This window comes from Cavia porcellus, unplaced genomic scaffold (genome assembly GCF_034190915.1).
Source record: "Cavia porcellus strain 051 isolate PalLab524CR breed Dunkin Hartley unplaced genomic scaffold, mCavPor4.1 scaffold_6, whole genome shotgun sequence".
Classification (NCBI taxonomy): Eukaryota; Metazoa; Chordata; class Mammalia; order Rodentia; family Caviidae; genus Cavia; species Cavia porcellus.
In genome coordinates, this window is record NW_026947489.1 from 35637760 (window position 1) to 35650329 (window position 12570).

Sequence of the window (12570 nt, forward strand, 5' to 3'; positions counted from 1 at the left end):
GAGAGGAGGCGACCTGATGTTTTTGCAAACAAGTGTTCGTGAACTGAGGTACCACTGTGTTTGATTATATAGAGAGACTAAAAATCTGTAGTTATAATTTTCTTTATCAGATATCAAAACAGGTTTATTACTTAGACTGGATACACATTTCAGATATTTATGGCAATTTCCTCAGGAACTTTATTCATCCCTAATTTTTTTTTTCCTTAAATAATGCTAGGGATTGTGCCAAGGACTTAAATAAAGCATCCCTACTCAGAAGCTTCTTTTAGTACTAGAAAAGCCACAGTTCTAGAGAAGCTATGTCCCCAGCACTGTGCCTGCATTGGAGTATGATTTCTTTTCAGGCCAAAGTGGAATCTTGATGGTTGGTGTGGATGTTTAGAAATAACTCAGGAGATCAAGTGCTCAGAATCTGGTCCCTGCCTGGGGTTAGGGAACCATCTCCTGCTTTCCTTGAGGTGATGGCTGGCAGGTGAACTTTGCAGGTTTTCCTGAACTGCAGGGGAGGACACCCACTTCTGCAGGATCTCCTGGTGTCTTCGTAGGCCTGCACTGAAAGCCAGATCTTTGCTACTGTGCCTTCTTTTGGGTGCTCAGCACTGGAGCTGTCTCAGGACCATCTAAGCTTGTCTGTGGACGTATCACTGTTCCAGGTTGTAGAAAAATAAAAACTACATCAGGAAGAAATTCATTTCCTTCTGTTCCTCGGTGACATTAATGAGAGATTCTTAGGAGGTCTTAAAATTTCCCCAAAGAATCTTCCTAAAAAATAGAGCACCTAGGCAACCTGGATACCCCACCTTTAAAAAGGAGCCCCCCACCCCACCCTGTGTGTCTGCTCCCAAGTTCCACTGCCCACAGTCTCCTCTCCTGGATTTCTTTACTCTTTCATACACTCTCACCCCTTTCGACCCAGGTCTGCCCTCCAACTCCAGCTTTCACCCTGCCTTTCCAGACACTGCTTCCAAGTGTACTGCTGTGTGTTAACAAGGCCCAGACACTCACGGCCCTTTTGTCTTTAGGGTTGAGATGAGGCTGTGAATCACTGCAGCTGTGTTCTTGCATCTCGTCTGTAAGCAGGTCATCACCTTTTGAGAACAGTTTCGCGGTCTCCTGCTTAGTCTTCTTGATGATTACTTTAAAATCAACAAACTCCGGGAGCTGGACCATTGAGCACACCTGTCTGTTTAAGAAAACAAAAAGTGTATTTTTAAGCTTTATGGACAAATGTACATTTTTGTTGCTTTAATAAAAACGTAACAACAAGTTGACACTTGTGCTAATAGTCCTGGAGGTTTTCAAGTTATGACTTTTAACAAAAGTCTAGAGTCTTATGTTAAATCTCCCCAGTAATGGGCTGGGGATTTAGCTCAGCGGCATAAGCACCTGCCTTGCAAGCAGGCGGTCGTGAGTTCGATCCCTGGTACCGGTAAAAATGAAAAAGACCAAAAAAAAAAAAAAAAATCTCCCCAGTAAAAGGGCTCCTTGAAGCAGTACATACTACCACTGCTAGAAGTACTTACGACTTTATTTTTTAATCTTTTCCCTTTTAAGCTAAAAGATTTTAAATCAAAAGCCAAGCCGTTCTTTCTAGAATGTGACAATAAAAGGCGGTAGGGCACATTGTCTTGATAATTGCTTTATACAGAAGAGATGGCTTCCCGAATTGATAGAAGAGTGTATCCAGGTTTTACAGTCAAAAGGTTTACACCTCTTAAATGCGTGGGTTGAAGTAGCGGGTAACTCCCGTGGAGAGAACGCAGGCGCATCTGGGATGCTTTTTGCAGGGCTGTGGAGGCCACTTCCACCTGCTAGGGGCGGGGCGGGGCGGGGCTCCTGAAGAGGGAGGTGACGCAGGAGCTGTCCAGCTCCCAGCGTCCCCACAGCAGGCCCAGACCGCACCAGGCTCCCTGCAGCCCCGGTGAGTACCTTACACAGCCCCGGTGAGTACCTTACTAACGTGGGTTGGTCCCCTGCGCGCTCTGAAGCAAGCGTGGCCTTTGGGCGTGGGGGAGATGCCCTTCCAAAATCCTGGAGCTTGAAGCTTAGGTCAGACAAAGGAGGGGAGGGGGATTAAAGGACTAGGTATAAATGGAGGAAAGGAGTCTCTAGGAGGAAAATTGGGTAGCTGGTCAACTCAGATCCGCGTCAGCTGGGAGGAAAGGAAACATTTCTGCCTTCCAAGCTGTAGGAACGATGAGGTGGGGTGGAGGGGCCGCTGCCTGCCTCTGGCCTTTTCATCACAGTTGCAGATTCTGCTGTTGCAACAAAGAGCTGGTCTCAGTTCTTTGAGCAGCAAGGTTTTATGTCTGGGAGCAGCTTTTCTGTGCACAGAAAAGGCTTTTCTGTGCAGAAGTAATTGAATGCTGTGAATATTTCAGTCTCAGGAAAGAAAATCCGTGGTTTTGCCTCATTCTGCTCTGATTTAGCCCTAAGTAGACTGTTCGAAGGGGGGCTTTGCTTGGCTGTTGACTGAAGCGAAGCATGGCAGGGGTCTTAGGCCAGTTAACAGCTGCAGGGTTAGCTGCCAGAACATGAACTCGCTCCTTGGGGTTTGTTGTTTTGGTTTGGTTTTGGTTTTGGTTTGGTACCAGGGATCGAACTGGACCTCGCCCTCACTAGGCAGGTGCTTACACCGCTGAGCTGAATCCTCCCATGCTTGCCAGGCAAAAGCTTATACCTTTGAGCTAAATCACCAGCTCTTGCTCTGCAGGCAGAGCCATAGACATAGAACCCTCCTTCCCTTAGCCTGTCTTCTTTCTCACCACTACAGCATCCCCAACCCCTCTCTCCAGAACTACAAAGCGATATTACGAGCACCACCCTAGCTGTCCAGGGCTTCACTGTGTGCCAGCACAATCCTAAGCTTTTTTAGGTGTATTTGCACACTTAACCCTCACAACAACCCTGTAAGCCAACTGTTTGCATTACTCGCTTTTCACAAGAGACAGCGGAGGTGCTCACTTGTTCCTACCAGATCAAGTGCAGGGCCTGAGCTGTGCGGCTTTTCATTCCCCTCAGGATCTCAGTGGTGTTAGTTGTGAAGTAAAGACATCCCCTGTCACCATGGCCACCTAAACTTTCTGTGCTTTAGTGTTTGTGTCTTGCAAACTGCTTCTCATTAGCCTTTTTTTTCCTGAGACTGGGAAAACTCCTTTCTTTCCTGAGACTGGGCAAACTTGAAATTTGGCCCTCACTCAAAATTGGAAGAAGTTTTTGTTTGTTTTGATAAGCAAAGGAGAGTGGTGAAGTTAGAAGGAACACAACCTTTAGGAAGTTAAGGGACAGCGTGTGAGTGAGAACTGCCATTTCAGGATCCCGGATTTCTCAAGAATTTGAGAATGGAAAGAATCATATCTCAGACAGGTTTTTATTGTACATTACATGGACACTTGAGACAAAAGCAAACCTCCGGGTATTTTCACTGCTGTCTCTACAGGTGACCCTCAAGCAGCACCCTGTGGTGGTCACGTGATTGCATCATCACAGTTGTCAACTGTGATCAATCCATATAAATTTGGTCTTTCTTGCTAGGTTAAAAATGGTCTCCAGAATGGTCTCTACCGTGCTCTCTGGCCTACTGTGTTGGCTGGCATTTGGATGGACTCCAGCTTTCGCTTACAGCCCACGGACTCCTGACCGTGTCTCGGAAACAGATATCCAGAGGCTGCTTCATGGTGTGATGGAGCAGCTGGGCATTGCCAGGCCACGGGTAGAATATCCAGCTCACCAGGCCATGAATCTTGTGGGCCCGCAGAGTATCGAAGGTATTTGCTGAGTCCTGACTGTGAAGTTTTGACTTGTATCTTAAATACTCTTAATTAGTACTTGAGGCCTTCTGTTTTCCCTTATTACACAGTGCACGCATGCACTCTTCTTACACCCACATGAGAATAAATATCAGTGCTGAGAGCAGCAGCTGTCTGCACTTATTCACAGCTGCAGCCATAGCTCCCAGCACAAAGCCTGTTACATAACGGGTTGTTATGGTTCCTATCTCGATTTCCCCAAGAGCTTCACCTGCACACTGGTGAGGCTTTTGGAAGGTGATTGAATCATTGGGTGGGAGTGGGGAGGCCACTATAGCTACATGTGATGGCAGAAGCAGGGCCTGGTCAGAAGAGGCTCATCTCTGGGGGCTGAGACCTGGTGGGTTGCACTTTCTTTCCAGGCTGGTCCCTTTCCTCTGATTCCTGGCTGCAAGATGTGAGCAGCTTTCCTCTCCTAGTTTCCTCTACCATCTTGCCTTGAAACCTGCCAACTATGGATTAAAATTACGAACCAAAATAAACTCTCCTTCTTTGCATTGTGGGTGTCAAGTAATGTGTTCCAGCAATAGGAAAGTGACTAGGATATAGGCATTCAGGTAATATTTGTTGAGTGAATGAAGAAGCATCTTAGCATTACCCTAAGGAAAGTTTAGAAGCCAAACTTCATGTTTACCCCCACTGTGATTATTGAAACTGCAACCCCAGATACCTGGCTCTCTGAGCCATTGCCAGCCAGTACTTATGAAAGGTCCTCAAACTGGTACCACAGAATTTGACTTGGTTCCTAGGATGAGTCAGGACACCCAAGAGAGAGCCAAAAGACGTATTGATACTAAGAATTTAACTGTAGTCAATATTTTTCCTTTTTATTTTTTTCTTTTTTTCTTGCTATGCAGTTCAGACTGGTCTTGAACTCACTACAGAGCCCAGGCTGGCCTTGAACTTGTAGCAATCTTCCTGCCTCAGTCTCCTGAGTACTGGGATTACAGGCATGTGCCACCATACCTGCCTTCAAACACTTTAAAATATTTAAAACTACAATTTTATTGAATAAAAAGTTTAGTAATAAACAGTTTTAAAGTAGCAAAGTCATTTTTATTCTGAAGTTTTACACTTCTAAGTTTCTGGCAATGTGACTGTAAAACTTTTATCAGAAGGCTACAGTTCACTTATTTGTTATTTAACGATGAACATATAAAAAGAATCTTAGCCATACAAATGGGTTCTAAAGAAAAATATAAATTTGAGTTTTCTGAAGATAGCCAGAAAATACTATTCCCTGTGAACCAACTATGCATAATTTTGCTTGAGTCTGTATTTCCTAAAAGTGCTGTGTGCCTGGAGTTCTGTCAATACCATGAATATTGTTGTTATATGACTCATTTCTGTGTTGTTACCTGGTTTTAAGCTGTTGTGAAAAACTAATTCTGTGAGATTATTGTGTATTTAGGTTGACATTTGATTTTGGAAGTGGATTGACACTAATAATTTAAATTACGAAGCATGTAAATCTCACAGAGGGCTTAAATCAGAACAAATCAGGCAGGGCTGCCTGCTGTCCTTTTTGGGGGAGAAACTAAAATTTCAGCTGCTGCCGCCTGATATTTGAAGCACTTATTGATTTCAGGCATTTTTTTTTTTTCTGAGAGAGTAAATATCTGCCCTTTTACTGCAGGAAGTGCAGGAGTGGCCTGACACTGTCACAGTGGAGGCTCCGGGAGTTTCCATTGACACCTGCGTTTCCACTGCCGCCAGCTGTCCTCCCTGGACACCTAAGGCCTGGTTTACCCAGATTCCATTTATTCACTCAGTGTCTTCCTGTTTGGCACACACTCTGCAGGAGCCTGAGACCAGCCCCCGCTACAGACACACAGACATAGAAAAGTCATTGCATGCATCCCAGCAGGTGTTTTGTAGCTGTACAAATATCACTGCTGTGGAAGCAAAGAGTAGGAACAGGGCTCAGGAGTGGGTGGGATGGCTACAAGGAAGCCCTTCCTTCAAGAAGCAACGCTTGACTTGGGTTTGATATTGATATAGGAAATCCTCAAGGAACTGCCATGAAAAGGCATAGAAGTATGAACAGCATGGATTGAAATAATTTAGAATTTAAACATTTATTACCCTAGGGTGATGTATTTTCATGGTAAACATAAGTCTTTCTGATTCCTGACTGTATAAGGGGTGAATAAGGACTTGCATTTCAGTTCTTTACTACTGTGTAAAAACTATCGCATATTTAGCAGTTTAAGCTAAGATCTGTTTATTATTTCATAGTTTCTATTGGTCTGGAGTTGGCACCCGCTGCTTGGTCTCATCAGGTTGAAATCAGGTTTTTACCAGAGATACAGTCTCAGCTGGAGCTTGAGTGTCTTCTTCTAAACTTTTAAGGTAGTAGGAAGAATTCAGTTCCCTTTGTTTTGTAGGGCTGAGGTCTGTGGGTCAGTGCTTCTCTCTGCTCCTAGAAGTACTCTTAGGTTGTAAGCCACAACACAGAAATCTACTTCTGCAGAGCCAGGAAAGAGAGGTAGGAGCCTAGTTTTTGGGGACAGGCTACATAAAGGCTTTGGCTTTTCCTCTGAGTGTGGGTCTGAAGCTGCACTGGCTTTGACCAAAGTGTCGTGGCCAGCCTACCTTTAAGAAGAATTCCTCTGAGTACTGTGTTGAGAATATGCTGGTAAGGAGGGAGGAGTAGAATTAGGGAAATTGGTTAGAAGGCTACTGCAGTGATTCAGGACAGAGTATGATGGCTTTAGGTGTGATGAGACAGTCAGGCTGAAGTTAGTGCCAACAGGATTTGATAGTGGCTTGGAGATAAGGACTGAAAAAGAAGAGTTAAAGGTGACAATGAGATATTTGGCTTGAGGGACTGGAAGAGGAACAGTTTTCCACAAAAGGAGCAGGTTTTCAGAGGAAGTTGCAAAGTGCAGTTCTTCCTGTATTACTCATGAGATGCCTTTTACACGGATCATTCAAAGCCGAGAATCTGTGTCCTTTACTTGTACTGTCTAATTCTGTCCTACCCAGCCTCTTAGCAGCATTTATCACAGTTGACCATTCCCTTCAAACTCCTTTCTTGCTTAGTTGTGGTTCTAAGATGTCAAGATAAGTGAAGATGATCCATGGTTGAGTTTGTTCCTTCTTTCTGTTCTCATGGGTTCCATATCTGTGGGCTAAAACTACGAATTGAAAATATACAGCAAAAAAATTGCACCTGGGAAAGTATGGGCTTCTTCTCCTCGTCTTTATTACCTAACCAGTGAAGTGTCACAGCTATTGACAATATATTTGGTAACTTAGGAGTAATTTATATGGAAGGGCATTTGAAAGTTATATGGAAATACCATGCCATTTTATATAAAGAACTTGAGCATCTTTAGGCTTTGGTATCTGTGGAGGGTCCTGGAACCAGTCGCCCATAAATACCAGGAGATGACTGCAACCAGTTTTGCCCACTCTTCTGTTACAGCCTTTAGGTGTTGCATTGTCCAGGGATCAGTGCTGGACCCACTTTCTCATTGCAAGTTTTCTAGATGATCATTCTGTTGACTAATTTTGTTCCATTGCTGATGACTTTTTTGTATGTCCATAGGCTTCTATGTGTCATTAAATTACCATGTCCTCTCCATCACCAACTCCCAATTTTTAAAATTTCAAAATAAAGAGAACCCAGATTCTTTTCTTTTCTTTTCTTTCTTTCTTTTTTTTTTTTTTTTTTTTTTTTTTTGTCTTTTTCTTTTTCTTTTTTATCAGTACCAGGGATCGAACTCATGACTGCCTGCTTGCAAGGCAGGCGCTTATGCCACTGAGCTAAACCCCCAGCCCCCAGATTATTTTCTTATTAAGTGTCAAGAGAAGGGAGTCTATAAGATGGCCAGCTTGAAGAGGCAAGGAGTTACAGTGTCCAAGTGGACAGCCTTTAGCCTTGGTGAAGGGGGCTGCAGTATCTCTGCTGGGCCGCAGAGAGGCAATGGTTGCTTCCCATTCAGAGGTCAGAGGCAGGGAAAGCACACCTGGAGACATGATACTCTCTGGCTAGTCTTTCTGCAGTTGTGGGAAGGAGTAGGGCTGATTCTTGACTCAAATATCTTAACTAAAACTGTTTAAGGTAAATCCCACTGGTGCAGAAGTGATAAAACATTAGTGTACAGGCTGTCTTTGGGTAGAATCGGGCCTTTAGGCCAGCCCGTGTCCTTTGGGCTTGGCCTGAGCCCACCCTAAATTTACATCCTTCAGAAAGTCCCTGGATGGTATTCCATTTTGTGTGTCAAGTAACTGGGTGGCTAGAATAAGAGATAGTGTTTTTCTTGGAAGGGAGCAAGATAGCGAAAATGAAAATAATGGCTGATTTCATTTGTGTTTAAGAGTGCCTATGTACGGATGTCCAGAAGGCGGTTAGATGTGCATAGCACAGGAGAGATGTCTGGGGGAAAGGAGAGAATTTTCAAGCTATCCCCAGGCTGGTGGTGGCTGGTGTGATAGGAATGGATGAAGTTGCCCTATCCAGTAAGAAAAGTACAGGCCCTAGGAGAAAACCCAATACCTAATAGCCAGCTAGACAAAGAATCTGCAAAGGAAACAAGGAAGTTGAGAAGAAAGGAGAATTAGCAAGAACGCAAAGAAGACCAGGAAAGTGTTCCGAGGAGGGGCAGTGATCATCACTGTCAAAATGGGAGAATTATGATCATGTGAAGTAAGGTCCTGCATATAAAATATTTACTAGGGTAGCAACACTGAAGTTATTGGGAGCACCAACGCAGGCAAATTCTGTGGTGTAGTGGGGCCCAAAGCAATGTCAGGTCCGGGCTGATAATGAGCAGTAACTGCCATGGAAGAATTAGAGTAGATGATGTACATCTGAAAAGGTTTTCTTGGGGTCACTGTTTCAGGATATGAGAGATTTGAGCCTAAGTGAGTTGCCAAGAGTCAATGCAGAGAAAAAGCTAAAGATGCAGGGAAGAGAGCAGCAGGCCCAGAGGAGGGGAAGGGGATAAGAACGGGGGAGGCCCAGGAAAAAAGAGAGCAGCAGAGGAGCAGCAGGAGAGGAAACGTGTGGAGGTAGTGGCTTTAGCTATTGCAGACAGCACTATTTCTAGCTGCCTATTCAATTAAAATAATAATATAAAAGTGAAAAATAGTAATCATGCAAGGCCTTTTGACTCTGTTTTGGGGGGGAGGACAGGTTACACGTCTCATACACTACACCTTTCCTGTATCCTTCTTGATAATTTAGAATTTCAGATGAGACAGGTTTTAACTTCTTATCAGTATCATCAAACTACTAGTTACTAATTACAAGCTTTTTATATTTACATTTATAATGCTTCAGCAGCTTATAACATAAATTCAAAGTTAAAAGACGCAAGAGAGTCATCTTTGCCTATTTTCTGTTCATTGAAGAGAAATAAATGTTTTAGCAAGGTATAAACCCAGAACAATAAGGGAAAGTAATTCTAATGGGCTATTGGTGAATTTTCTGTGATCATTTTATGTATCTTTTCAACATTGCAATATAAAAACTTGGGAAATAACTACTACTAGAGACACAAAAAGTGAATTCTCTCAAAATATGACAAACAGCTTATCAGAGAATCACAGAATTCAAGGGAATAGGCATAACAGTATTTAGCAATACCTGTTGCATTTTAGCTAATAAGCTAATAAGCAGAAATCATCATTCTTGATAAGGATTATCCTTGCGTTATTTAAATTTTGAATGATATGAGATCTTTAGTTCATTCCTTAAAAGATTAAACAGAGACATAGAAAACTCACTCAACTACTGAAATTAAGCTTACTGTGTACCAACTGCTAGAACTGCTCTATCAGTTTTCTGACTCAAATCATTGTGAGGTATTCACTTCTATATTCATTGGATCCTAAACCAGTCTGAACCCCATGCATTTTCATGGAACTCAGTAGAACCCAGATGTATTAATTGGTGTTCTCTGAGAAACAGAAGCAATAGGCTGCTTGTATATAGGAAAGTAGAGATCTATTTTAAGGAATTGGCTTACATAATTGTGGCTAGCAGGTTGAAAACGTGCAGGGCATGCCTATAGGCTGGAGACAAAAGGAAAAGTTGATAATCTTGAGTCTAAAATGTCTGGAGGTAGAATTTCTTCCTCTGCAGAGAACTTCAGTCTTTTTTGCAGGCCTTTTACTGTTAAATGAGCCAACCACATCATGAAAACTGGGTAGGAGGGCTCTCTGGGGTCTTTCTTATTACCATCACGTTGGTTTCAACATAACAGCTTTGGGAAGGATACAGACATGCAGTACATGGTACAGCTAGTGTTTGTCTGGGGGTTCAAAGCCTGAGCTAGACCTAGTGTTTGTGCCTTCTCTTTTTCTCAACACCTCTTAGTGTGTCTTAGGATAATTAATCATAATTACAGATTCAGACAGAGCTAAGCTTAGACCAGTGTGTGAAATGGGTTTGCCTTCTAGAGTTTGCTCCTGAGCTCACTCTAGATTTTTTAATAAAGAAGCATAAAAGGATTTATTAAACAGGATTAAATTAAGAGAAATAGAGTATGGGCTCTTACAAAGAAAAGAAATGCCTTGTTGCCTTGAGTTAGGTTTGTTCACAAGGATTCGGGGGCATTCCTAAGATGGGCTATCTAGCATTTGCCTGTTGGTTGGATGTATTAAAATGCAAACCATTTACATGTGCTTGAAACTAAAATTCGCTGTCCTTTTTTTAAATTTTAAAGTGAGTAAAATTTTGAGTGATATGAGATCTTTAGTTCATTCCTTAAAAGGTTAAACAGAGACATAGAAAACTCACTCAACTACTGAAATTAAGCTTACTGTGTAACAACTGCTAAAATTGCTCTATCAGTTAAATTTTAAAGTGAGTAAAATTTTGAATGATATGAGATCTTTAGTTCATTCTTTAAAAGGTTAAACAAGGATTGGGGGGCACAACAAACAGAACATAAGAAAGCAATGTAAGAGACATAAATTTCAAAGCAAGAGATCTTCACTATCTATCATGTTGTCTCTTGTTTTCTTCCAAATAGTTGTCCATATCTTCACATACAGGGAATTCATATAAAACAACATAGTATAAAACTGATCTAAACAGGATGATGAAGGTATTTGAGGTCTTCAAGACCAGACAATAGGGAAGTCAACAATGGCTGTTATAGTGTCTCTAATTCTCTTTAAAATAGCTTTCCATACCTTCATGTATGTTGAAATTAAACAAAACAAAACAGACTAAAATCACTCTGAACAAATAATAATAATATTCGTGGAATTCACATCATGATGCTACAGAATCAGCACTGGATACTGTAGTATCTCTTTTTCTTGAAAGTAGTTGTTCATTTCATCATGTGTTATATAATCAGTTCTCATAAACTGTAAGTTATATGCATGCGTGAGTCTCTACATGTATATCTTTCCTTTCTGTATTAGAGGGAAAAACAAAATAAATTCCTAGAAAAACATGAAACAAAAAAGTCATATAAAACCACAACACAAGGTGATCTACAATGGTTACTATGATGTCTCTTGTTATCTTCAATAGAATTGTCTATATAATCAGGCATAGTATAATTGAATACAGCAGTACATAACAATATTAATAAAAATAAAACATTTTAGACATTCTATGACTTCAAAAGCAGGTAAAAATCAAACCAGAGTGGATATCCTAGTGAATCTTGTCATTTTCAGTGTAGTTGCCTGTACTCTCAGATTTGATACTATCAAACATAATAGATTCAAATAAAATCAGCCAATATAAAACAGCAATCTAACAAATCAGATTCAAATAAGATCAGTCATGATAAGACAGTGTAAGTTATACAGGACTTCAGATTAAGTTAATAGGAAATTAAGGATGATTACCATACTATATCCTGCTATTTTGGGAATAGCTGTCTGTGCCCTCAAATCTAGTATAAGTAGACAAACTGGAACAGAATATAATCCATCTAAGCAGAGTGGTGAGATTAATGTGGGTTTTAAATCCTGATACACTATTAGCAATATCCTCTGCCTTCATTTTTTGGACTCTTCCTACCCTTTCACTCCCACAGGGTGCACTGTGCATTTTAGGTCCCACCAGCTCCCTCAGTTTTTAGATTGGGGGGCAACCTGCTATATACCTAAGTGGTCCTGAACCTTCTCACTCCTGGACTTGATCTCAAGTTGTATTCCTTTACCTACAAAAGCCTCAAAGTTTTCCATTGTTATAGCTGAGTAGTTCTCTACCGCACAAAAGTATCATGTCTTTCCAACCTATCTGCAGGTGCTGGTCGAGTTGCCCCTATTTTCCCTGGTTCCCTGTCACATAGAGCATTGTTTTCTCATATTTGATTTTTGGTTCATAAACCCTCTTTCAGATTAATTATATTTCCTATAAAGCATCTTGATCGACTCTATCTGCTGATCTACTCTGCGTTTCTTTTTTTTTTTTGGTGTATCAAGGCCATTTTTGTTAGAGATTATAGCCAACCTTTTCTGCCTCATCTCTGCTGTGCTATTTTTCTGCCACTGGTTGTCTACTTTTCTTCTTCATTCCACTCTCTGCCCAGTTCACTGAAGCCTCTCTGCCACTGTTCCTGAAATCTTGATGGTTTTTTTTCTTCCTTTCTAGAATATCCTTAAGTATTTTTTGTAGGGTTGGAATGGTGGTCACGAACTCCCCCAGTTCTTCTTTTTCATGGAAGCATCTGATTTCTCCATTAATTTTGAGAGACAGTTTTGCAGAGTACATCAATCTGGGTTAGAGATATTTTCTTTCAGGGCTTGGAATACTTCACTACAAGCTCTTCTTGATTTG

The 12570-nt window shown here is 41.6% G+C and overlaps 1 protein-coding gene across 2 annotated transcripts in view; it reads left to right on the forward strand.

The window, feature by feature from the left end:
- The first annotated feature begins 1771 nt into the window (after nt 1-1771).
- Nucleotides 1772-12570, forward strand: part of Scg5 (secretogranin V) — a 56023-nt gene continuing 45224 nt past the window's right edge. The window contains exons 1-2 of one of the 2 annotated variants that reach the window (XM_003475661.5): nt 1772-1924; nt 3538-3770. In XM_003475661.5, the coding sequence (XP_003475709.1) occupies nt 3545-3770 (226 nt within the window). In that variant the 5' untranslated portion in view covers nt 1772-1924; nt 3538-3544. The remainder of the gene's footprint in view (nt 1925-3537; nt 3771-12570) is intronic. The other variant, XM_005006196.4, reaches the window with a different exon arrangement.